Source organism: Anser anser, assembly GCF_964211835.1.
Source record: "Anser anser genome assembly, chromosome: 8".
NCBI lineage: Eukaryota > Metazoa > Chordata > Aves > Anseriformes > Anatidae > Anser > Anser anser.
Window position 1 is genome coordinate 16,733,232 of NC_139728.1, and position 24,151 is coordinate 16,757,382.

The 24,151-nt window shown below is 41.4% G+C and overlaps 1 protein-coding gene across 1 annotated transcript in view; it reads right to left on the minus strand.

Moving 5' to 3' along the window:
- Positions 1-2,790: 2,790 nt before the first annotated feature.
- The window catches only part of LOC310903638 (uncharacterized protein), an 81,808-nt gene continuing 60,447 nt past the window's right edge, over positions 2,791-24,151 (minus strand). The window contains exons 12-17 of the mRNA XM_083847244.1: positions 23,720-23,791; positions 21,831-21,920; positions 19,169-19,258; positions 10,256-10,425; positions 9,054-9,185; positions 2,791-2,823 (exon numbers count right to left, since the gene is read on the minus strand). Coding sequence (XP_083703370.1) covers positions 21,908-21,920; positions 23,720-23,791 — 85 coding nt within the window. The 3' untranslated portion in view covers positions 2,791-2,823; positions 9,054-9,185; positions 10,256-10,425; positions 19,169-19,258; positions 21,831-21,907. The remainder of the gene's footprint in view (positions 2,824-9,053; positions 9,186-10,255; positions 10,426-19,168; positions 19,259-21,830; positions 21,921-23,719; positions 23,792-24,151) is intronic.

Genomic DNA, 24,151 nt, shown 5'->3' on the forward strand with positions numbered 1-24,151 from the left:
TAATCTTCACTAATTTTTGTGATTAATTTTAACAGAGGAAACCTTAACAGAGAGCATTTTGCAGAGCAATATTTTTCTAATTTTTCTTTTGTGCAGCATCTGCTGTTGCTGTGCTGTCATCTTCGTTATGTTTTTCATTGTCTATGTGCCATAATGTAATTAGTTAGTTCAACATCATCTGTGCTATTAGATGAGATGTTTCTATGGTAAGTTAACATAGTTCTGTGTAATTGGTAGATTTCAGCAGTAGGCATGAATGTATCCATCAACTTTAGGTCGATTTGAGTCCGCAAGATTTAAATTCACTTGGCATACATTATCCTCAAAGACTGTTAATTTTGGCTGAATGGATAAAAAACACAATGCAGAAGAAAATCTGGCTGCTTATATTGTGGTACTGTTGGAGTCAGGGAAAGGAAAGCATAAAATTGCTGGCGTAGTAGTTGCAATCTGAATGTCTGGAAAATGTTACAGCCTGTGATCCAAATCATTCTTAAACCTAGACACACCCTTAAGATAGCAGGTAGTCCAGAATTCACCAGGGTTATCTCTCCATTCATGAAAGGAGCCTTGCTTCTCCCCCTAACTACGGCATTCCTATGGGACCTCAACTGTCTTTTCCTGTTCTCGTTAGAGAGAAACACTGAGGCTGCTGCTTTGTCTTGAGATCTTCCATGTCGCACTTTGCGAGTCTTTGTGTTTCGCAAGCTACACCTTTTGAACAAACAATTAGACTTAAAGCCTCTTACCCCAGCCTCTTTGGAAACAGCGAGGAAAACTCAACAGCCATTTCTTATTTGAAAGTAAGGCATCCTTATGCTAGCAGAAGATCTTCCATTTTAGGGTCTTAAACAATTTTAAAATGTGACTGGATTAAGTCAGATACCCAGCGATGCGGGAGAGTACGCACCCTAGCAGGAGCTGAAAAGAATCCTGGACGGCTTTACTCACAGCATTCTCTTCCGAACAGTAGACTGTACTGTTTGCCCCACAGAGAAAGATAACTCGCTCTTAGAAATATATGTATAAATTTTGACTTGCTTATAAATACTTTATTTAGTAAAGTGAGTAACTTTATTTACAGGAACCCAGTACCATGGAAGGTAATTAGCAAGCATGATTCACTTAGGTAAGGGCTTGCAAGACCCTTTTATCATCGCTGTATCCGTAACTTAGGACAGGAGCCAAATAATATAAATGTCAGTAACTATAGATATATATTTATATTAACAATGAAGTCCACTTTAGGAAGAGCTAAGGCTATATTTGTAATGACCTCATACAGCTAAAATTATGTTCACTAATCTGTCCTGTGCACATCCCTATTGGAAGAATTGATATATTGCCATGAGCCGCCAGTAGCAGGAAGTCCTGAAACTGAGTTTAAGTCAGAGACATCAGAGTTTGAACTTACATGTACGTTATGTTTTAAGTTAAAAGTCTTCAGATGCCACTAGACTATGCATGTAATAAGTTCACCATATAAAACAATCTTACAGTTGGAAATGCTGTGTGAATTTTGAAAGAGGGCTTTAAACTCCACAGTCTAATAAAACAAGGCACTTTTTAAGCAAATCAGTTACATTATTCTGATATTCTTAAGGGTGTACTGGCAATTGATTTTTGTGATTGCATATCTGTAAAGTGATATTTTGTCACCGATATAAACATGAATATTTTTAGATTCAGATATTGCCATCTTTAAGAAAAAAAAATCCTTAATTTTGCAAATACTTAAAAATATAAAATCATGTGGAACTTACCCTCCAGAGTAAAAGAATATTTTCTTCACAGATGCTTTTACAGAGCTTGTATTAACATGTTGCCTCTATTTGCTAGTCACCATAATAAATGGTCAGGTTAGAGGATGGGACAGCACGGTTTGGTGCTGTTTGAAAACAGCAGATAAAAGTAGCAACTGAACTACTTTAAACTTAGGGAACGAAAAAGATCAGTTGGATAGGAATTAAAAAACAAAACAAAACAACCAAACAAAAAACCCAGCTAATTCAATTGACCAAAATGCTCTTACCTAATGCAGAGGTACACATTTATAATGCCATCATTTATGCTTCTGAACATACGTCATGTCTTATAATAATATGTTTTTGTTAAATCACCACCACATCTTTTCAATCAGAATTCACTTCAAAAAATTCTGCAGAGAAAGTCAGCTTGTCTTCTTTCCTGTCTGAGATAAGAAATCATCAAAACATATTAAATGTTTTCTACTCATAGCTGACTATTTATTTTCTTGTAGCCATTTTAAAAATTTCATTTGTCAAAGGAACATTTTTTTGAACAATGTAGCTGTGCTTTGGTACGGTTCCTGAGAGCAGTCCTATGCAGAATTTAGTAAAAACAATGCTCTGGAATAATTCATTACAATGAAAAATGGAAACTTAATTCTAGCCTTTATTAATTATTTAATTAAAGTAAGTTTAAATTTGCAGAAGAAAGTAGTTTTATACCCAAGTGAATAAACAGCATGTTTAATGTTTTTGATGGCGTTATCCGCACATAATACCTTAATAATTGCATTGAAATACTTTTTAAAGGCGTGTCCAGTAGCAAATCCTATGTCATTAGAATATCTGCCACCAGGAAATGAGTTCCTTACTATAAGAGGAGTATGTCTGATATCCTTGTGAAGTTCTCATAACCTCTGAATGAGGCTGTAATTTGGAGAAGGGATCCACGACTGATTTCTTTTCTATGTATTTTGCACCTACCCACAGAGCAGATGCTTGGGCTTCACTGAAAGAATGGAGGAGCATTTACTTGAACCATTTTCTCGGTACGTCTTCAGGGGAAGTCTACAACCTAGAGTTTCAAAGGGTTTTGGTGAATGATATATGATCGATGGGAAGGAGTAATTTTAGCTAATATGTCTGGATGTTTGTGGTGATTGTTTCTGATCGAAATTTTGACATTAGCTATTGTTTCAAAGAGCTGAGAGAAAGTAAGATATGGAGTGAGAACTGAAAGGCACACATTAAAGGGATCTCCTCTTGAAGTTGTCTTTTTAATTTAAGGGCTAGCAGCACAGTATGAGAAAATGGAGGGTTACAAAAATAAAGAGGAAGAGCAGCCTGGTGACTTGTGTCTGGCAGAAATGCCTCTATCACATTTGATTTGAAATTTACATAGATGCCAGTAGTTATGACACAACTGTCACTCTAAGTTCACTTAACTGGACATGAAACAATAATGACAAACAATCAGAATGACAGTTCTTCTATTCTGCAGTTAGGTTCTTCATATCTCAATTTTGCAACATTCCTTCTGTTCACTCCGCCAGACAAACGCGCTTCTGTTATTATGATTTCTCTGTTTGACTCAGTGCAGCCTTGCTTTCAGGAAGAGTTGTACAAGTTTCTAAGCCTTCTATTCAGCTTTTTTGTCGTACCATTTATCAAAGCAAGGGTTTCTCAGTAACAATTTTTAACATTAACTCTTTAATCGTTATTTTGCTGATGTAATCCATTATTTAAAAACATTTTCTTGCATAAGACTATCACATTATTTTTCATACAAAAATATAGCTCTCTACTTTTCTTAAGTTGTTTTTCAGAACTGGAGTGACTACTATACTCCATGACCATAACTCTTTTTATCATTCTACTATAATTCAGTAGCTTTTGCTGTCTTATAAACAATCTTACAATTAAGAGCTAATGTTAATGGAATAGATTGTTGTCATAGGATAATGGTTTCCTGCTGCTAGATAAATGCTGTGACAATGCTAGGACATTTATTGAAAGTAATAGTGAAGACAAAGCTAAGAGATTTATTTTTAAAGCAGGTGTCAGAGATCCAGTGACACCATTCTGTAACAATTGTTTTATTTCTATTTTACTAAAAGACTGATGAAGATGGAAGCATTTTGCCTGATGTATGCAAGTGCAGCAAAGTGACAGTGGCTCATTTCACTGTTACTGAATAAGCTGCGTTGCACTTGGCTCAGGAAGAGATTTATTGTGCGACTCACCCAATCAGAAAGCAGCTTATCCATTAACTACAGCTTTAAAATATGTTGTATTTCTATGAACAAGATGGGTTTTGATGCTTTCTTTTGCAGAAGCAGTTAGGCATATCTCACAGAGGAGGAGGAAAACGAGACCCTGCAGCGCCTGTTGCCCTGGTCCACCAAGAAGCTCCTCTGTCCTCTGCGCCACAGGCTGGGGAGGTCAAATCTGTCCATAGCATGTTCCCCTTCCTCCCAGATCAATGGTTCCTTGTCTCCCTTCTGCAGTACAGGGTGTTGCCTCAGCGTTAGCAGAGCAGAAATGGCAGCATTGTTCTCACCAGCATTGCTGTGCAGGGCATGGAGAGGGGAGTTCTTGAGTAGTTTATTGTTTCCTCTGTCTTTGAGTTCACAGGATCCCAAGTTAAGAAAAATATGCCCTCTTCCTTTTCCACAACTCTTAAAACTGCTCACCCCTGCACACTCCAACGGAGAACTGTGAAAAGCAAAGCTTGTAAAGCGTCCTAGGCTCTCTATCATCTCTTGTGGAATTGCAATAAAACACGTTGATTACCCCAAGTATCCAGTTCCTACAAAAAGGGAGCAGACTGCCAGGAGGTGCACTGAATCCATTCAATTTGACAAGCTTTTGCCGGACAGGTACGTCCCAATTGCCTGGCTCAGGCCTCAACATATCTTTTGTCTGTTCTTTTGATCTGTAGAGCGCCTATTCCGAGTGGCAGTATTGTAGCTGTGATAGTTTAAGGATATCCCACAAATAATAAAAAAATATGATTCCTTCCCACAAGCTCTGATCATTCCAAAACATCTTTAAAGTTATGCTGTAAAACAGCATAATGACTTTATATGACCATAATGTCCCTGCTAGGATTTCCTTAAGAAACAAACTAATTTTATTAGTAAGGCCCAAAGACCTTGATATCAAACCAGCAATTCATGGTTCCAGGGACTTACTCTGTAGCTGCTCGCAGCACAGCTCTGCATTAACTTCTAAGGCCAGAGCTTGAAAGCAGTAAACAACTTTAACCTTCACTTGACCCCAGACATCTAACAAATAGGAGTTCAGTAAATGCATGAATTTCGCTTTAACCCATGTGCAGGCACTCTAAGAACTAATTCACTCTTCATCTTCTGAGTTTTAAGAAAATTTTTCTTCTAATAAATGGGCAAGTGTTACAGCACCAGAGCCAAAGAACCACTAGATGAGGATGGTCCTCTGCTGAGCCTAGCTCTTCATGAAAGGCGAGCACTGAAGACATCATAGAGAACAGCAGAAATGGGAGGGAGAGACCTGTAATCCAGACAGGATGAACCCTGGCAACTCTTGAGGTCCATGAGATCATCTGAAGAGCACATGGGCTGCAGAGCTCCAGCGAATACATACTCTTCCAGCTAGATCCCTGTGGCTGCAGTGCATCAGACTTGGTCTTCTAATGCATATACCTTCCAGTATCAGCCTCTTATCTGAAGTCTAGGATTCACAGGAAAGCTATAGGAGATGGAGAATTTCCACATCTTTAAAACATTGGAGTTACTTAAGTGCCTCCAAGGATGTGACTGGAAGTACTGTAAAGTCCTATTATTTTATCCAAATATTTGGTGTATCTATTTAAAGTCACAACTCTGGAATCATGCTCTTTATATAAGTCTGCTTTCAATTTTTTTTTTAGTGGGAATTTTGAGTTTTCCTGGTTAGGTAAAAACGTTAACTCTTGCAGATCAACCAGAAACAAATAAAAATATTTTCTTCCCGTTTACTATTTTATTTAAAAGTTCACTCTTCGATTGACATAATAAATGGCGAGGAGTTGTGATTTCTGCATTTTTGGGATTGCCAGCAGAGTAAGCAAATGTCTTCTTACCACATAGAGAATCTGCTCAAAGAATCCTCCTCGATTCAAGGAATTATTAAACCAGTTTTGCTGATAGGCTTCTCCATATCATACAGGACTGCACACAATCAATCACTATTTAACTTCCATACCACATATTGCCCCCACAGAGGGACAGAATTCCCCATGTCAGGTATCCTATTTTAAAGCAAATCCCCAGCCTCTTGCAGCTCTTTTGACTAAGGCTATGCATATCCTGGCTGGATCTGGCCCAGATGCTTTATTTCTATTGCATGAGATGATTAATTATGTGGTTTCTTTCTGTTTGTCTGATAGACGCTGAGGTAAGAGAGTGATGGTTGCTTAGAGCACTATTATTAAAAAGCTGCTTTTGATAGCCCTGAACAGGCTTGAGTTGTGTGCTACAACTAATCATAAAGCTGCTTACTTGGAAATGTAATGCTTGTTAATACTATACTGTACTTTTATAAGTAAACTCATTTTTGATTGGCTAGCATTTAACTATAATCAGTAATTAAGGGTCAGCCATCCAGTAAACTCATTAGTTTACACCAATTACATTTGGTATAGTAACTAATGATTCCAAGGATCAAGCCATTTATTTCTAAGCTTTCAAAGTATAATTATTGTGTAAATCAGATAGAGTGTAAATCTTTTCCATACGTTTTGGTTGGTAATTGAGAAATAAAATGGTTTCCAAATGTATTCTCTGTCCAGTTTTTGTTCTGCAGTAGATCTCTCGGGGGACTCTTTAAAGTATATGGAAAAGGTGATGTCAACAGAAGTGTACGCTGGGCAAACTGAGACAGGATTAATTAATAGAGATGAAAGAGAAAAGCCAGCCCCTTGCAAATCATGGTCCAGGCCTCAACTTGGACATCACACCTTAAATGACAGTTTACAATCCTGAGCGTGAGTCACACAGATTGACAAGTATTCAAAACAGAAGAGAATTAAAAATCCTTTATGTTTAATGTATAAAGGCTTTTCCAATATGCAGTCTTTAAGATGGTGTAATCTCTGGAGCATTTTGCTTTGAAGTTTAATATGTAGTTCCTCACATCCACATAACATTTTCAACACGTTAAACAAATTAGTCTCTGGTTACAGAAGTTTTTAGACGTTTACAAGTTGCCATTTAACTAAATTTAATATGTGCCAGCGAAGTTGCTCATGCACTTGTTCATTTAGAAAAATGCACTTTTGGAATGATTAATAAATAAACCAGCCTTTCCTATCCCTTCAACTTTGGTGTTTATTTGAAAGCAATCTACTTTAAAAATACATTAATATCCCTAGAATTATTATTAGAATAATTGCTTTTACTCTTCTTGGAACACACATTTTTTCTCATTTCCCTTCAGCAAAGACAGCTTTCGACTCAGATATAAACTTCCTATTATTATTCTCCACTCCCCACCCCAAAAATGAAGAATAGGAATTATATACTTTTCACTAAGGAATAATTAATTTGTCTCAAGTATTAGAACAGAGAATTGTAGAATGACTTTGAATGGTAGTCTCTAAGGAGTAGCATTGTTTGTTCTCTTCGGTCTTTAATGAGCTTTAGTAAATGCCCAGGAAAAATTACCTTCTTTCTGTAATATGAGAGAAGCGAAGAACGAAGGGAGCTGTAGAATCGCTAGGAGAAAAGGCAGCAGCCAAACACACACACACAGCTCCAGTACCACATCACTTCCAATGGCTAGTGTTTTCCTTTGGAATTGAGCACTAGAGCTCCGGTTTTTCCAGTACAGTTAAAACATATAACATCCCTAATATTTTTGTAGGAGCGAAAATTCCTGGATGTCTCCCGCATACTGACAGTGCCTGGCTTGTGTGGGGGACAACTGCCTATAGCCGAACTCTGGAAATCATTCTGGCTTCCTCTGCTTTGGCATTGATTTTGTCTTTTAATACTCTTTAGTCTATTTTTGTTGTATTTCCGCCTTTAAAAGCAATTTCCCTTATAGTGCCCCGGTCTGCTGCCCTGTCTTTTAGCAGACTTCTTTTCCTTCCACCTCATTTTCATTGTCACTCCTGTCCAGAATGGCAACTGAGGCAGCAGTGGCAGGTGTTTGTGTCAGCTAAGGATACAGACCTGTCACCATGGATAACGGGGTATGTTCAGAAGCAACTTCTTCTCCCCTCCCTTCCAGCCTCCACATATTTTCTCACAACACATTCCCACAATTCGACCTACAGGAGCCAAGTGAGACCAGCGCAAGCTAAAAAGACCTGGTGGAAGAGGGGCTCTCTCCAATCCATCCCCTTGGACCTGTTCCAGTTTTTATGGAATAATTAAATATTAACTGGATTGCCACGTGTGCTTGCTCTCAAAGCATTACTGAGGGCAAGAAACCTGGGTTCTGTTTCCCCCTTCCAGTGAACACTTCCATGTTTTGTATGAAGTGTTTCTTGGGGCAGGGCCCGACAGATGTGTTCTCCCACTTTGTGGCTGACAAGTCCAGCACAAGCTTTCCCACTGAAGGAAGGACTCAGGACACAGTCCTTGCAGAACAGCTGATAATCCCTTGGGTAGAGTGCTAATTCAGGGGGTCAAGAGATTGAAGCTAAAATTGCCCTGGGCAGAGCTGAATACAAGCCTCCTGTATCTCAGCTAAATCACACCAGCCAGTAGGCTGGACCACAAAAGCATGTGAGAGAAAGAAGGGCACAGGAGCACAGAGGTGAGACGTGCAGAAGGCAGCAGCACTATTTGTCATTGTTCTGTGGGAAAGACCTGGCGCAGGTGTCCAGTTCCTAGAAAGAGGCAGAGCAAGTGTGGTAAGCAGGTAAAGTAATGCACAGCGTTGCAACACCTTCGTCTGATCATGGCTGCAGATCATGGGAGGTGCTCTCATGGCAGACATCAGATCGCTGACTGGAGCTCAGGGTCACGAGCAATGTGAAGAGAGATGACGAGCCTGGGGAGAGCTGCCTGGACCCATCCCAGACAGTTAGGGAAAAGATAAAAGTAAAAAGCTGCTGCCAAAGTAAAAAATTGTCTCTCTCTATCATGGGCCCTCTTCAGTGCAATTGTTAGAGAAGAATAAATGGAGAAAGATGTTTGAAAGAGAGATAGGAGACAGTGAGGACAGGACTAGTAAGTGAGGCAGAAACACTGGAAAGAAGACAAAAAGGAAGAAACATAAGAAAGCAACAGGAGGATTGGATGAAGAAAAGGGAAAAGGGAAAAAGCCGTGACTGACCAAATCACTTTTCCTCACATTGTCTCAATCTTCTGGCAATAAAATGATAACAGTAGGACAATCACAGAGCATTTCAGTGACTTTGAAGTCCGTAAATATTTAGGAGGCATTTAAGTGTCCCGTTGATCAGAACTGTGTTAGAAAGAAAACAATAAAACTTCAGAGAATGTTCTGACAAGTCTGAAGCACTGCTGTCAGGAGGTAACAAAGGAACAGGACTTAGGTGTTTAATTTCTTGTGTCTAACCAAGTATTAAAATCCACACCCAAACTACTTACGTTTTTTAATAGTAGAAAAGATTGTGCCTATTTCAGACCAGCAAGAGCACGTGGTTTAAAGCATGCAGCCGCTCTTTCTTCAGAAACAACCTACTGTGACTCCTATAATTTATTCCTCCCAAGATTCATTTGAACATCTGCAGTATCATTATTTGAGTTTGTTATACTATTAGCTTTAAAATTTTATAAGCCATACAGTAGGATAGGAGACAAGTTGAAAAGTTAAGGAGGGTTAATTTAGAAGTTTTAAAGCAAAGCTATTTTTGAGTTATACAAGTGCAAAAAAGCATCTGAATCCAAACCTCCATGGTTACATTTAAATAACTCAGAAACTGCTGAAAGGATTTTCTTCAAACCTCACTCAAGACAAATCCCTCTGGGCTAAGACCAAGCATGAGAATTTAACTCAAAAGGTGATTGTTGTCTGAAGGGTTTTCTTTTTCCTCTTTTTTTTTTCTCCTTCTGCTTATTTTGTTTTCAGTGTTCTAAAAAAATAATAGCACTGAAAAATAAGGGCCTGGAGTGTAACTGTTTCATATCCATTTTATCATTAAAATAAGAAAAATGCTGTTCGTAAACTACCTTTTTATTAAAACCAGACCCCCTGCTCTGCCTCTAGCCATTACCAGCAGCCTTAGTACCCACCTCTAGCAGGCATTTGCTGTAACTGGGTGGCTCAACAGAGAAGTACAGAGCTGTAGTCCCAGCCCCATCTGCAGCTTCTTTGCATGCCTCAGCAGTTCGGCGCAGCTCTAATACTACCCTAAATGGACAACTGAGGATTCCCCTTAGCAGGAAGTCTTTGGAGAGCAGAGAACCAGCAGCTCTACAGCATTCCTTCCTTCACTTCCCATCCTCAGTTCAAGGGAGGTGAAGCATACTCTATACCTGCAGGCTGACCTAAACTAGGTTTTAATTTCTCACCAGTCCACGATTTGGAAAGCAGAAAGGTAGCTTGAAGTCATGCTTTTCTCAGCTCACTGACTACAGACTCCATGCATCTGGCAATCTCATTCATTTTTCCTCCTTATGGTTGAGACCAGGAGACTCACCTCCTAGTCCTTTAGCTGCAGGAACTCTTGTAAAGGAAGAACCTGAAAAACAGAGACAGAAATTTCTATTTTACTTCTCAAAGTCTTTGAGGTCCTCTTTAAAAGCAACATCACGGGTCCTGGTAGCATGGTTGTCTGGATTAAAAGATAAGTAAATACATAAATAAAAGCAGCAGCAGAAGAAGAGCAAGAACAAGAGAGAGTGGTGTTTTTTTTTTTTTTTTTTTTTTTTTTCCTGTTCAACTCTCTCCCACATTTTGTTTTGTTTTCTACAGATTGTCCCAGGGCAGACAAGAGCCTTTCCCACCCCTTTCCTTTCCTCCTATCCAGGCTTGTTTCTGATTCTGGCATCACCTCCCACAGTTACTCACTCATTTGTTTGTTTGTTTTTCCATTTGCAACTTTTGCCCCCTCCAAAGAGCTGGCTTGCCAGTGAAATTACAGTAACTTATTTCATTTCAAATGCATTCAGAAAGGCATTTGAATTGTTCCTTTTCATTTAGAGCAACATCTAAATTTGGAGCTTGTGAAAAACTGATGGGGAAGATTTGGAATATGTTTGCTAGAATAATTCATTACATTTAACCCAAGCAACTCAGATATATGCGGAAACAGCTTCCCTTGTCTATCCTTCACATCCATGACCTGGACTAAAAGCTACTTTGGGCAAGGTCCAACTCATTGTTTGTGGCCCTAACACAATGCGGCTTGCAAGCTGCAGCAGTACTGTAATACCTAGGGATTTGTTTCAGGAGACCCTGATTTGGGAAACAAAATACATGTTTCCTGATGACTGCTGACACCGAACGGTGGGAAGTACGGCTGAAATGGGTATAGAGAGGAGCATCAGGAAGCTGAAGTCTTGGGCTCAGTTCTTATTTGTTCTCATTTTGGGGAAGTCTACTCCAGTAAAACAGCCTTGAAGTTAATAACAAGATATGGCAGCTTACAGAGGGGTGAGCAGCTTCTGGAAGCTCCCGGCTGTACACCCTACTGCAGCAGGCAAAGCCTGGCGAAACTTGAACAAACGGAGAAAGTTTTTAAAATAGAATCATAATATTTAAATAATCAAAAAGCTTTTCCATTCATAAATGTCCCATCTGCTCTCCACTACCAAACTTCTGGGGTATCATTTTTCAGTCAGCACATGGCACTCAGCACTTTAAGCTGTCTGCTACTATCTCATTCATACAGCTTTTTCATTGCGGGTCAATATTATCTGACTAGGTTCAGATTAAATCTTAATACATCGTTCACCTGGAAAACACCGACTCCAAGCATATTGAAAAGCTGCAAATATAAACAGTGCAGTTTCCATGGATGATGACATATTAAAATGTATCCCAGAAGGAAAACTAGCAGGAAAAAGAAGAATGTGAAGTTACGGTCATAGAAGAGAACGACCTTCGTTTTCAGTTGAGATTTTATGTTAGAGGACAAGTGAATGTGACAAAGAGAGGAGAGGTCTGTCTGTCCCCTTACTTCTGGTTCTGCATCAAAGAAGATTTTGCATCAGCCGTGATAAATTTAGGCAGAGACATAGCAGATCTGAATATTGTACAGGAAGATGTGAAATGAGGAAGAGTTCAGTGCAGTTCAAGGATGGCAGGGTATAACGAAGGCAAATGGAAAGCAAGAGCTGAAACAGAAAGAGCTGAGCTGACGGAACCTGATATGAAGACACTAGTTTAATTAATAAAGACAGGCAGACCAAGCTGAACAGAGAAGACTCATTTAAGATGTCAAAATACATCTTTAGTTGTGGCCGCTAAGGTAAAAATAAAGGCAATATATACAGAAAACACATGAAAGTTCAGGCGTGCAAGACTGGGTTCAAGGATGGGAGTGGTAAGAAAATCTGAGGCCACAGAGAAGCTCTTTTGGGAAGTGACAGCTCTGTCTATAGTGTTGCCGCCTTCCAGGTACCCATACTGTTCCATTCGTGAGAGGGATCACAAAGTGCCTCCTAATCTGTTTCAAGCTAAGTCAGCCAGATTCGTTTCACCTGGTGATGAACACGGATATGAGCTAACCAGGCTGGCTTTACTTGTAGTGCATTAGGGAATGCTTGCTTGGCCTCTTCTGATGGCAGAGATATGGGGAGGGACCAGGCAAGCAGCAAAATGTGCAATTTTCAGCTAGTAATTGGTGGCTAGGCACTGAGGCGGAAAGTTGTTTGGTCTAGGAGAACACATGAACATGTAAGACTGGAACTGATCCAGACACGTGGAAGAATGCAAATGTCTAAAAGTAAAAGTTATCATCAGCAACACTGAGTTCAAGAAAAGTTGATCTTTCTGCATCTCATTGCTGTGAGTAAGGAGCGCTTTTAATATCTTTGCTACTGGTGCAAGGATAATTTCTGCAGAAGTACATCTGTCTACTTGGGAGAACTAACAGTTACTGGTTAGTTAATAACTAGCAGGAACCACAACAGAAGAGGCTCATGGTTTTACTGTCTCTGGTCCAGCAGAACACTGTAATCTATGCTACTTAAGCTTCATATACCCAGCATTTGCAAATGCCAAGTAATCAAAAATTTTACCAACATAAAAGTGAGTAAAGTTGAAGTGCAATTGCTCATAAGGGACCACTAGGACAATATACAGTGGCTTTCACTTCAGGGTAATAGCCTACTTCCCATGTTTCTTTAGGGACTTGCATTGAGTGCATTGGTACTGTTAGGAAGCACATCAAAAACTGAGCTTGCATACAGGTAATTTACTCCTATTAGCCAGAGCGGTTCTGTTCTCCAAGGTAGGTACATCACGGGAAGGTTACTCTGCTTCAACTATTGCTAAAACAACTCAAAGAGAGGGAACAAGAATTTTGGCTCTAAAAGCGGATACATTTGAGAAACGTTAAAATAACCTCTTAAACTGGAGCACGGAAATATTCTTAGTAACCCTCTCTGTGGTGCTCCCTGTAATTATAGCTGAGAATAATCACAGATCAACTTTTTGTAAGAGAGATGCCACCCCTTCTGTGTTCTTAGAGGGACTGCAGTTCTAAAACCTTTGCAATTACTTTTATATCTATGCTATCGTTTAGATTCAGGATTTTAATATCTGACTCAGTAGGCCTCACATTGTGTAGTTCTCCCACATCTATCTCCTTACTTTGGGTGCCTGTCATTCACATTTCTGCAAAGTTCAGCTGAAACCAGTAAGTACCCTGTTCATGTTACTGGTGCCTTGCACTGCAAATATTAAGAAGCAGAATTTGCAATCCAGCTCGTTCACAGAACATTCTTATACAGCACATAATTTTCCAACAGCTAAATTAATCTCGCTTCACAATGTGGGGCTGTGTACATGTGGTTTCTGATACAAAAGGCTCCAGTGAAATCAATGGTATAAGCATCATATTAACTCAGACCCAGCGCTTTCAGGTCCATGAAGCGTAGTCATGTGCTTTCTAATTTAGAACTCAAATGTAAGCAAGAATCTCAGCTCTGCTTTTTAAACAGTGTGAAGTTTCAATCCAATTTACCTTGCATAGATGAAAACGTAAATCAGTAGCTGGTCTCCACTCCACATACTAATTTAATGAGCTGGGGATTTGACCACATGTGTATATACTCTCTGGGAACTGCAGACCTTTTCCTCCATACTGCATTCAGTTTGGATGTGTGCCAAACAACTATGTATGAGCTAAAGAGAGGAGGGAAAGGCAGTCCAGCACACCAGCTTGCACCAGGGTCTAGAACAAGGGTGTGAGACAAAGCTCAAGAGTCGAGCACGATCCATACCATTCCCACCGACGAGCAGTCAATGCATATGCTGCTGTAAGCAACACAACAGCCCAGGCAGCTGCCCTGGGACATGTCCCCAGGACAATGTCTGTGGTCACCACTGCACAGCTGTAAGGGCTTTATCCACCCCTCCCCACATTTAGGAAGAACTCCAGTCCAAACACAGATGACCTCCTGGAAGAAAGCTCCAAGAAGAGGGTGACAGAAATGCATCTACAGACCCACGTTTGGCTCACTGCATGGTGTACTACAAAACAAAGGATCTTTGGGGGTCTTCAAAGAAGGTGTGTAATGACAAGTCAGTCAGAATGCAAAATGAAGTTGATAGTAAAACGACAGAGGATAAATTCATGCACAAACATCAAGTGATTTCTGGCACCATTCACATTGCATGACTTTTGTTGACCTGACAGGACTGTGACCTGAAATAGAGACGCCAAAACAGCAGCGTCTCCTCAACTTCTGTCTCCTCTTTGCCTTGTCCCAAAGACTATTGACCCGGAGAGATGAAGTCTTGCACTTATCATTCTCAGACCTCATGCATCTGTGGGCTAAGTCCATTCATAAACAGCTCCCTTCCGCTGGACTAATCCAAACCAACTCTACACTCATCCAGGCAACAGCACAACAGATCCCAAGCTTTCTGTTTGTGCAAAGTACTAAAAACAGACAGACTTCTTTGGACAGATGTTCTGTGATCAGGGAATCTCTGAAATGGGACTACCTATGCCAAGGTATCTTTGGCATCATAGAGAAGGTTGAGGTAAAGGTGGGAAAAAAGCAGAATAAAGCTAGTGAATAGAAGTTGGGTACAGAAAAAGAGAAAATACTGCTGGAACATTAACTCATCATCCAGTGTACAAAAGCAGATTGCAGGACATGTCATTCAAATAGCACTGCTGGTCCCCTCTGATTACACTCCTCCCTATCTACCACCAGAAGAATTAATCTAGGCCGTATTTTGCTTAGGTGCCAAAGGAAAAAGGAATTTATATTAACCATTCCTGTGAATCTGAACAACAGAGTTACTAATGATCTTTACACTTTATTTTAAAAGTGTGTTTAGCTTCGCTTATCAGATCAAGCTCATTCAAAAACCAAAAATCAGAAGTCCTGTGATTTGAGAACAAGTAACACTGAGAGAGGAAAGTCAGCACATCCCCAGCCTATGGGATGGGAGAGTCATCTGCTATCAACACTTAGGAAACGTACTTTGGGTGGAAAGTTTCCTTGCAGCCTCAGGCCTTGTTATAGTAACTCAGCTTAGCTCTTAATTAAGCTGTTGTTCTGTCTGTAACTCTAGTTCAGAGCACCTCATATCTAGGCCTTGACAAGGGACCTAGCATACTGTCCTCTAAAATGGGGTAGTCCTCTATGCAGGGATCTCTTGGTGGAGTCACATTAAAATCAAAAGACGTCCACACAGGCACAGAAATCTCTGCTGTCAGGTCCCAGATCATAGCATTAATGTCTGTCCAGAATACACAAACGCATGGGTTTTCTTCCTACAATAATACCCAGCAGAAACAAGCCGATTATATTTCTTTCTCTTTCTCTCTTATATATTCTGGGGTGTCATTCATTTTTGCATATATTTTATTATGAAAGGTCACATTGGACCGAACAGTGCAAGTATCCCCCTCATTCTGCTTGCATTTGGCTTCTTATTAGAAATGTTATCAGAAGGTAAACAATGCACAAGAAGGTCTGCTGCGGAATAACAATGTTTTAATACTGTACCACATCGACAGCTCAAAAATGTTTTAACAGGTTAAAACTATTTTTGGTAATTACAAAGAAGCTGAAAGGAAAAGTGTTTCCTCAAGCTGACAACATACATTTTATACAGAAAGAGACAAGATATGAGACCATGAAAATTGCACAGACACAAATATTTGAGATGTAACTGAGAGGCAGAAAAATATATTAAAATGATCATTGATTGAGCAACATGGAAAGAATTCTCTCAGTAGAAGAAAACAGGCTTTTGTAGGTCTCTAAGAAAGCACAATGGACCCCGCTTTTGTGACAATACTCAATACTTCCACGTGGAATTTTGAATCTACTTCTGGATACTTTTGGAACTAGATGATCTTCAAGGTCCCTTCCAGGCCAAGCCATTCTATGATATTGATGACTGAGTCCTTTGATTTAGCCATCAGTGCCTTTTTACAAATAGAGAAATGAGCTTCCCAGGATGACAGAGACAAAGGTCAAAGAGTGAGTCAGTGGCAAAGAGAAAAGTAGTCTAGTTCTCCTCAATCTTATTCTCAATCAACCACACCAATAGATTGTACAACCATGAAAAACGATCTTTTCCCTATGAAAAGGTAGATTTTGTGAGGAAAATAACAAGCTCCACCTGTCTATGCAGCTGGTATTAGCAACAGTGAAAATTTCATTCTGCACAAAAAACTGCAGATATAGCACTTGTAAAAAAACCTCCAAATTCATGTGCATATCAGAAATTGCCAGAGCGCTTTCAACAGCTGCAACTACCACACACTTTCAGCAAGTAATTTTAACTCATCAGGTCTGACTCCGGGATAGACAGCAAAGCCCAGATGGCCTGGTTGTAAATAAAGCCCTGGTATGACACATGGGGTGAGGACACGTGAGGTTAGGGCCCTGCAGATTTTCACCGGCCCTTGGTTAGGGTTGGGCATGCCAGCATGGCAGCCCCACCACCCTCCCGCCGTGCCGGTAAGTGGAAGGAGCTGTGGGAACGGGTGCACGTGTGAGTGTTTAAATACTCATCACTGGGGACTACAGGAAAGCCTACAATAGACATTTAGCCTTGGGATGTTTTCTCTACTCTATTGCAAAAAAGCAATAAAAATATGTGCTACTCTGCAGGCTCTTTCTCTGCTTAACCAGCCCCTTTATTATTATCCAGGTTCTCTCAGAATATATCCTTTCTGCCAACAAGCCCGTACTGCTCCAACGGGCAGATCTGTTCTCAGGGCCGGGCTGTCAACGCACGCCGTTCTCTTGTCTGACTTCATTGCAGGTTGTCCAGTACAAGGGTCTGAGGGTGTCTGCCCGCAGGCCTGAATGAAGCAGGCCGCCCGCCAGCCCGCACGTTCAGTTGGATGTCACCCAGCAAAGGCCAGCACGAGCCACGCTGTTGCCCACAGGCAGCCCCACGGCCCACATGATGCTAGGAGCACATGGGGCAAAAACGTTTTGAGAAGTGCTGTCGGTCCATCTCTGGCAGAAACCAGAGGGAGGAAGCTTGGAAAGCCCGGCCTTTGTATTTTCCAGAATTAAGACTTTGATTAGCTGCTGGCGCAAGACCAAAGCTCCATCTGAAATGCTTTAGATAACCCGTCTGTGCTTGGTTTTGGAGTCTTGAGGAGCGTATGCCACAGCCCACTTCTCATCAGTGCCAGGAGAGAAAAGGGGAAAATGAGGGGGTGAGGAGCTTGGTGGGAGGATCACCCTCGCCACAACTCCCATGCCCTCACACAAACACCTCACATGGGACCTCCTGGCCACCCCAGGCCTGGGCTGGGTGCTGGGCCCCCTGGCTCATGCTGGAGTTTGGCCTTGCTCCTCCGCATCCACCGGGGCCAGGCCCACGGCCCACAGCCCTTCCCTTCCCTCCCTTCCTCCCTCCCCAAGCCCCCTTGGTCCTCCACAAGTCCCCACACCTCGTGATAAATTTCATAATTATTCAGCCCTTACTACTAACACCGAAATTCATCACTCAAAGCAAATTAGCCGAGATTCATTAGAATAAGACATCTAGTAGGCACATGTACTTTATTAGCCTCTTACACCAATAGTTTTAATTAGGTACATATTTCACAGCTCTAGAGCTACTCGAGTGAAGGGCTGCTTTTATCTCTTTTATTTACAGTAACAAGCTATCAAACAAATACCACCATAATTAAAGTCAGATGCCAAAAAAAAAATCCCTATTTTAAAAATTTTTATTAACAGTGACCTGCTCAAACCTCAGGTTTTGTACACCAGGGATATTTAATTAACGAGGGCAAATCCCTCCAGCCGGGCAGGGAGGACCTGGCCTCTCCGGCAGCCCCTCTCCCGGCGGGCGATGCCTCCATGTCACCTTCAGGTAACGGGGAGCGCTCTGCCTCGGATGCCGTAGTGATGAGAAAAGTGATTAAAATCCAGCACATTTCTAAATTATTAATGAGGAATTTAAATGGTGTTATAAAAGAGGGAAATACAGGCGAAAATGTTACACATTCATGGAATTTTTACTCATGCATAATAATAAGTCGAAAACACTTCGGCTATAATACTTCCTAGATTGAAGGGGGGCGGGGGGGCGATGTGTTTCTCGGGCCCGCCCGCCCGGCCCTCACTCGGCGATCAAGGCCGCCACCTGCCGGGCTCCGCGGCGAACCGCGCCCGCTGCCGCCGCCTGGCGCAGGGCCGCCGGCTGCCGGGGCTGCTGCCCGGCCCCGGGGGCTCCGCCGGAGCCCGGCGTTAACTTCACAGCCCTCCGCGCACGTTTAGGCGCCGTGCCTGGCCTCTGGGCCCGGTGCTGTATTGCTTAAGGAGTGGTGCTATGGCCGGAAGGGACTGTGTGAAGGGAGCCCCCTCTGCTCCCGGCCTGTGCCGGGGCCGAGCGCTCCCTGCGCGGGGCAAGGGGCCGCGGCCGGCCCGCAGGCCTGCCTGCACCTGCCTGGAAGCACTCCTGCCGTCTGCTTGCAGTTTGGGGAATAACGGCAGTAGTTGGTAGCCAGAGAACAAAAGGTTTCCCCAAGTCAAAGCTGCAAGCGACGCGTATCTTACACAGCTATATTTATGTGTACCTGCCTATGCAGTCCTTTCCCCATCTCCATGTCTCTGGGCTGCCCTTAACTAAGCGCTGCTTGTGTGATCCATGAGGTCAGAAAACACCTGAGGATCTCATCGTTAAAGACCTGCTTAAGGTTTTACACAATCAGGCACACATTTCTGTCACCTACCACTAAGTCCATCATTTTCCTCTCTCAGGGAGGGGGAAGAAACCTGCAAGCCAACAAAAGTAGAAGGGTCACTGGAGTACAGCCTTACCACAAAGCCGTGGACTCATGCGTCCCTCTGGCTGAATTCCTCGGGGAGATTCTGTACTTCCACGTGTCTTTCAGTCTGATTTTGGTAGATCTGTAAAGCAGAGAGCCACCATCTGATTACAGTTGCAGCAAATAAGGCAAGAACAATCCCAGGCCGCTCTGGACTGTAAGGGCTATACAAATGCTACAAGTCCTGCTGAATGCTAACTGGCAGCTAGCACCAATTACTGGGTAATGGGCTCTCCACATGCCCCATTACTTAATAAGTAGATAGACACAGTCTGCACTCACTTTCGGAGCTCAGTTGTCGCTGGTTGTAACACCAGCTGAATGCTTTGCAGTGGGCTAGCCTCACAGTGACTAAAGCTCAGATCGTTATAGCAAAGTCTCAACCAAAAGAAACTGCCACACTCTTCTCAATTGGAGCAGATGAAATAAAGGCTCTTGGACACAGTTCCTACCTAGGAGCCTGCCAGAGTCTAATAACTGCAACATGCTGTGATTCTAAAATAAGTGTGTCATGGAGAGATACCCAGGCTAATTCTCAGGGAGCTAAATTTGCCCGGACGAAACTCTTCATTAGCATGGTGTTTTCTTCCACTTCTCCACTGTTTCTGGTCCCTTTCTGCATGGCACTGCACAGAGCACATTCACTATCGTGAGTCATAGATGGCAGTTCTGGTCCCTCTGGACAAAGCAGTGGCATTCGTATCAGAAACAAAAAATTGTACTTTTTTTACTCCTTTGCTTCCTATGTAGTCTCCACTGATGACATTCTCGTCATTCCTTTGCCTGGACAGCACCATTTAAAGTTTTTGCTTCACTGAATTTTGAGCACTATGGTTCCTCCACATTTTCTGTCATGTAGTTTTTAGCTATACAGAGATGCGAACAGAGTTTCCCTGAATGCTCTCCAGTTCCATGTTTTCTCCCTAGGTCTTCAAAGGAATGTACTGGACAGAAGATAACAGAGAAGATCCCTATGAAATCATGGTGCAAGAAGAAGCTATTACCAAATAATCCCAAAGCATCCTGAAATAGTTTCCACAAGGAAAGCAGCGGGGACTCCTAAAACACAGTTCCCATACATCCTTGTTAGGAATGTGACACCATTACTTTCACAGCTAATGCTATGAAAGGCTGTTGAAATGTTCAAAGGAACTTTGCTAGTTTTATTTTTCTCTCCACAAAACAGAAGTTCTCACTGAAGGCCTTATAAAAAGTAAGAAACTTTCAGAACCTTGAGCCTCTGCAGGCAACCGTTACATGCAAAATATTGTCCACAGTTTATAGCCTTTAGCTGTTCTACATTTCTGACACTGTGAGGAAGGCTTTTGTAACCAGGTAGTTAGCATCAGATGGACAATGAATGCAACCAGCTGCATAAGTGCAATACCACAACTAAGATTTTTACATGCACACAAGTCGGTGATTTCAAAACCATGGTTTCTGCAGCAGACATGATTTGCACCCCATGTATTACGGACTATCTGACAGTATTATAGACAAGGAAACATCTCTGTGTGTGCCAGGAAAGAGAAACCAGCCACTGTACTGAAGGCCAACAGAAGTTTTAGGTGCCTCAGAAGGCACATTAAATTCCAGTTTTATGGGTTTATGACCATACATTAACCTGATGTGGCCTTCTTTATCTGAAATTAGTTTCTTTCTAATTTTAGATATATATGTGCAATACAGTGAAGCGATGGCTGTTCCATACTCCTTCACCTTCATGCATTTTGATTCTATACCTTGACATCCATCCATTAAATGCATTTAGCAGGACTGAATTACCTTCAAAATGAAGTTTTAAAGTGCACGTGGGAGGTGGGAAGAGAACCCACTGACTGCACTAGTTCATTGTGTGAACAAGGCAGTAAATACAGATGTGGAACTCCATATTCATGCCTCAGCACGGGTATCTCTTCAGTGTTGCACCTGCAGGTATTTATATGATCACACACTGAAATGAATGCAGCGTGTGTGGGTGTGTAGAGCTGCACCTGTACTTATAATGAGACATTCAAACAAATCCACTAAGTTTTGTTGCAACACCTGACATAAACATTCTTGTAAATTTTGTCCTGCATGTTCAGGAGCCTTATCCCAGTGAACCTTTCTCTGGACTGGGTTGAACTGCCCTGTGTACCATCTCCTTCCCTTGTCCCTGAAGGAAAACCTCCTACTTTGTGACTTTCTCACTGCTTTTCTTTCTGAAGAGCATTTTCTGTGAACAATTTTCCTCCACAACTTGTGCTGAGCTTATAGTTGCTGGAACTGAAACTGGGCAGAGAAGGTCATTTGCACACGCTTTGGGTCCGCTTATTTGCCTGCTTTATAAAGATCATGTGTGCTTTTCCTGTAAGGCAGCCACTGACTAGTGAGTCCTGCTCTGGCACAGAAATATTATGCATCTTGGGATTGGTTTTGAGAGCCCTCTTTCAGCCAGTGAAAGGACATGAACATAAAATTTCATGGTTTATGTGCAGTCTAGAGCCTAATACCTACTATATTAAAAGCACTATTACATCAATCCAAGAGCACAAGGAACACAGACATTGTTTTCCCCATTTTTCAGAGGAAGAAACTGAGTCAAGGTATCCAAGTAAACTGACCAACCAAGCATCAAAAATAAGACTAAATTTTGGAACTCCCCTACTTACCTGAAATTTCAAGCTGTAAAGTTATTTGAAGCTCCTTAAAATTCAACAACTGCCTGCCAGGATGGGTAGGAATCTCTTCACTGGGGGTAACTTAGAGTACAAAACAAAACATGAAGAAAATTAAGCCATTATTGCCATTCAAAAGTGCTGTAGCCAGGACATTGACCTAGAAACATTTGAACTTTGTGTTGTAATTCAGTCCCACCATGAAGACATGGTCTGCATATCCGTATACATCTTAAAGAAACAGGAATACTAAGAAGTACATAACTCACATTTTATAACCAGATGCAGCTTTTCCTAATAGCTACTGGAGAAAGGGAAAGTACTGCCAGTCTTTAGGCCAAAGGGCTGTTAGTAGAGAAACAAATTAATGTCTAATTTTTCCTAATAACTGGCTAAATCAGTCAAATGTTCCCAGCCCTAGTTAACACATATATATCACAGGTATTATAATAACATGAACCTACTTATTAAAGCTTAACTTACTAATACTTGGAAAATACTTAGAAATCTTTAGAGAAAAGACTTTATGTAAGAATAATATTGTCACTTCAAACTCGTTTAGTATGTCTGCCAACACTTAGAAGGCCTCATGGACCTTCAGGTTCACTGTACCTAAGAAGTTAACAGTATTTCAAAATATTTCCTATCCCCCGCACAACGGGTCTCCTTTTTGCCCAGCCACAGATTCTGTTTCCCCTTCCTTTCTGGCGGATACCTTGGTGAAAGAGAGATTAGTTTTCTGACATTCACTGCATTTGTTGTGCTGACATCATAGAGTCAACGAGAACAAGTATTTATACTTCTATTATGCCTTCATTGAACTGAACAAGGTGTTCAACAGGACATTTTAATTATAATTCCACTTCTAGCAGCGTGAGTAAAGGTGTTTAAAAAACACAATCAAGCATGAAATAGAACAGTAAACATGCCATTTCAATTACAAAATTATGTATAAGCACATCCTTGCACAGCACAACATTTGAAGACTGCGAGAAATGCTAAAATCCTATCTGAAGCGCTGAGAGGTTTTGTGCAGAGTTGAAGGAGCTGAAATGCTCTCTCCTCACACTCTTTTGTGCACTCACTCTGAATTTTGGCTCTGGAGAGAAACTCACAAGGTCCAAAATTGATCGTTTTTGTACAGATTGCCATGAAGGAATAGTAGCCGTAAGCTTTTCTTTTTTTTTTTTCTTTTTTTTTTTTTGGTGCTGCATTGTCATTTCAGTTACTTGTTCTGCTCTGGGAGCTCTTTTTAACTTCCCAGCCCAATGGAGCTGAAATCCAAAAGCAAACGCACTGACAGATCCTTGCATCAATAGCCACCACCACCTACCTGTACAGTTCGGCTACAAACTGCTCCCTATCAGGAATGCAACGGAGCAAACACCCTATGCTGCTCATAGGTACTGGTGAGCCACCAGAAACTCCTGGACATCTCTGGTCTTCAGGGAAGCGCAGAGCCAGCTCTGAGGGATGCGTAACGGAAAAGCCTTGGTACCACACTGTCCCACTAAGCAATGGTGAAAGCCTTTCTTTTCTGCACTTGATACCCCTGAGCACTCCAGGAGCAGTTGTTGAAGCGGTGAAAGTTCTTACCAAAGCACAGCCACACTACACCATCCTGTCCTCTGCAGCCCCTGGAAGACAGAGTTCCCCCCTACAGCCCCAGAAAGAAGGAAATTGGAACAACTCGCATTTCTGCTACGCAGATTAAACTTGAACCAATGCTGGATGCATTAAGTTCCCAAAGACATCTGGAGATCATAATAAAATCTGTTGCTATCTCATGATCTAGACTATTACCTTTTCCACAAATAGTACTTTTCTGTTTAATAGACTACGCAGTTGCCCATGGTATGGAATCATCTTCTAGAATATCTTACCTGGAAATTACTCTGTTACTGTGACTTGAAAGTAATAACTTTCTCAGGAATTTCATGATCACATGGATGAACCTGTAAATACAGCAAATAGGTGAAATGTTTATGAATAAGTATTTAGTAATCTGCCAAACAAACATGTAACAACATCTGACTGACAAGAAACTATACTGGTGACTGTAGGTATTTAATAATACAGACAGCATTAAAGGTTTGACTGCTATCCCTTTTTTGAAATAGAATTTCTTACTCTCTCACTATACTCTCAGGGTTGAAGGAAAAAAACAGCATATTTTTTCCATTCCTGGAAGAACCTGTCTTTCTCAAAATGCCAGACCACCTCATTAGTGGAAGCCTTGGTTAGCTTGTAGATAGCTGGCAGAGGTGTTTTGTTGTGCTTGTTTCCACTTCATTTTTTTCCCAGTATTATGAGTA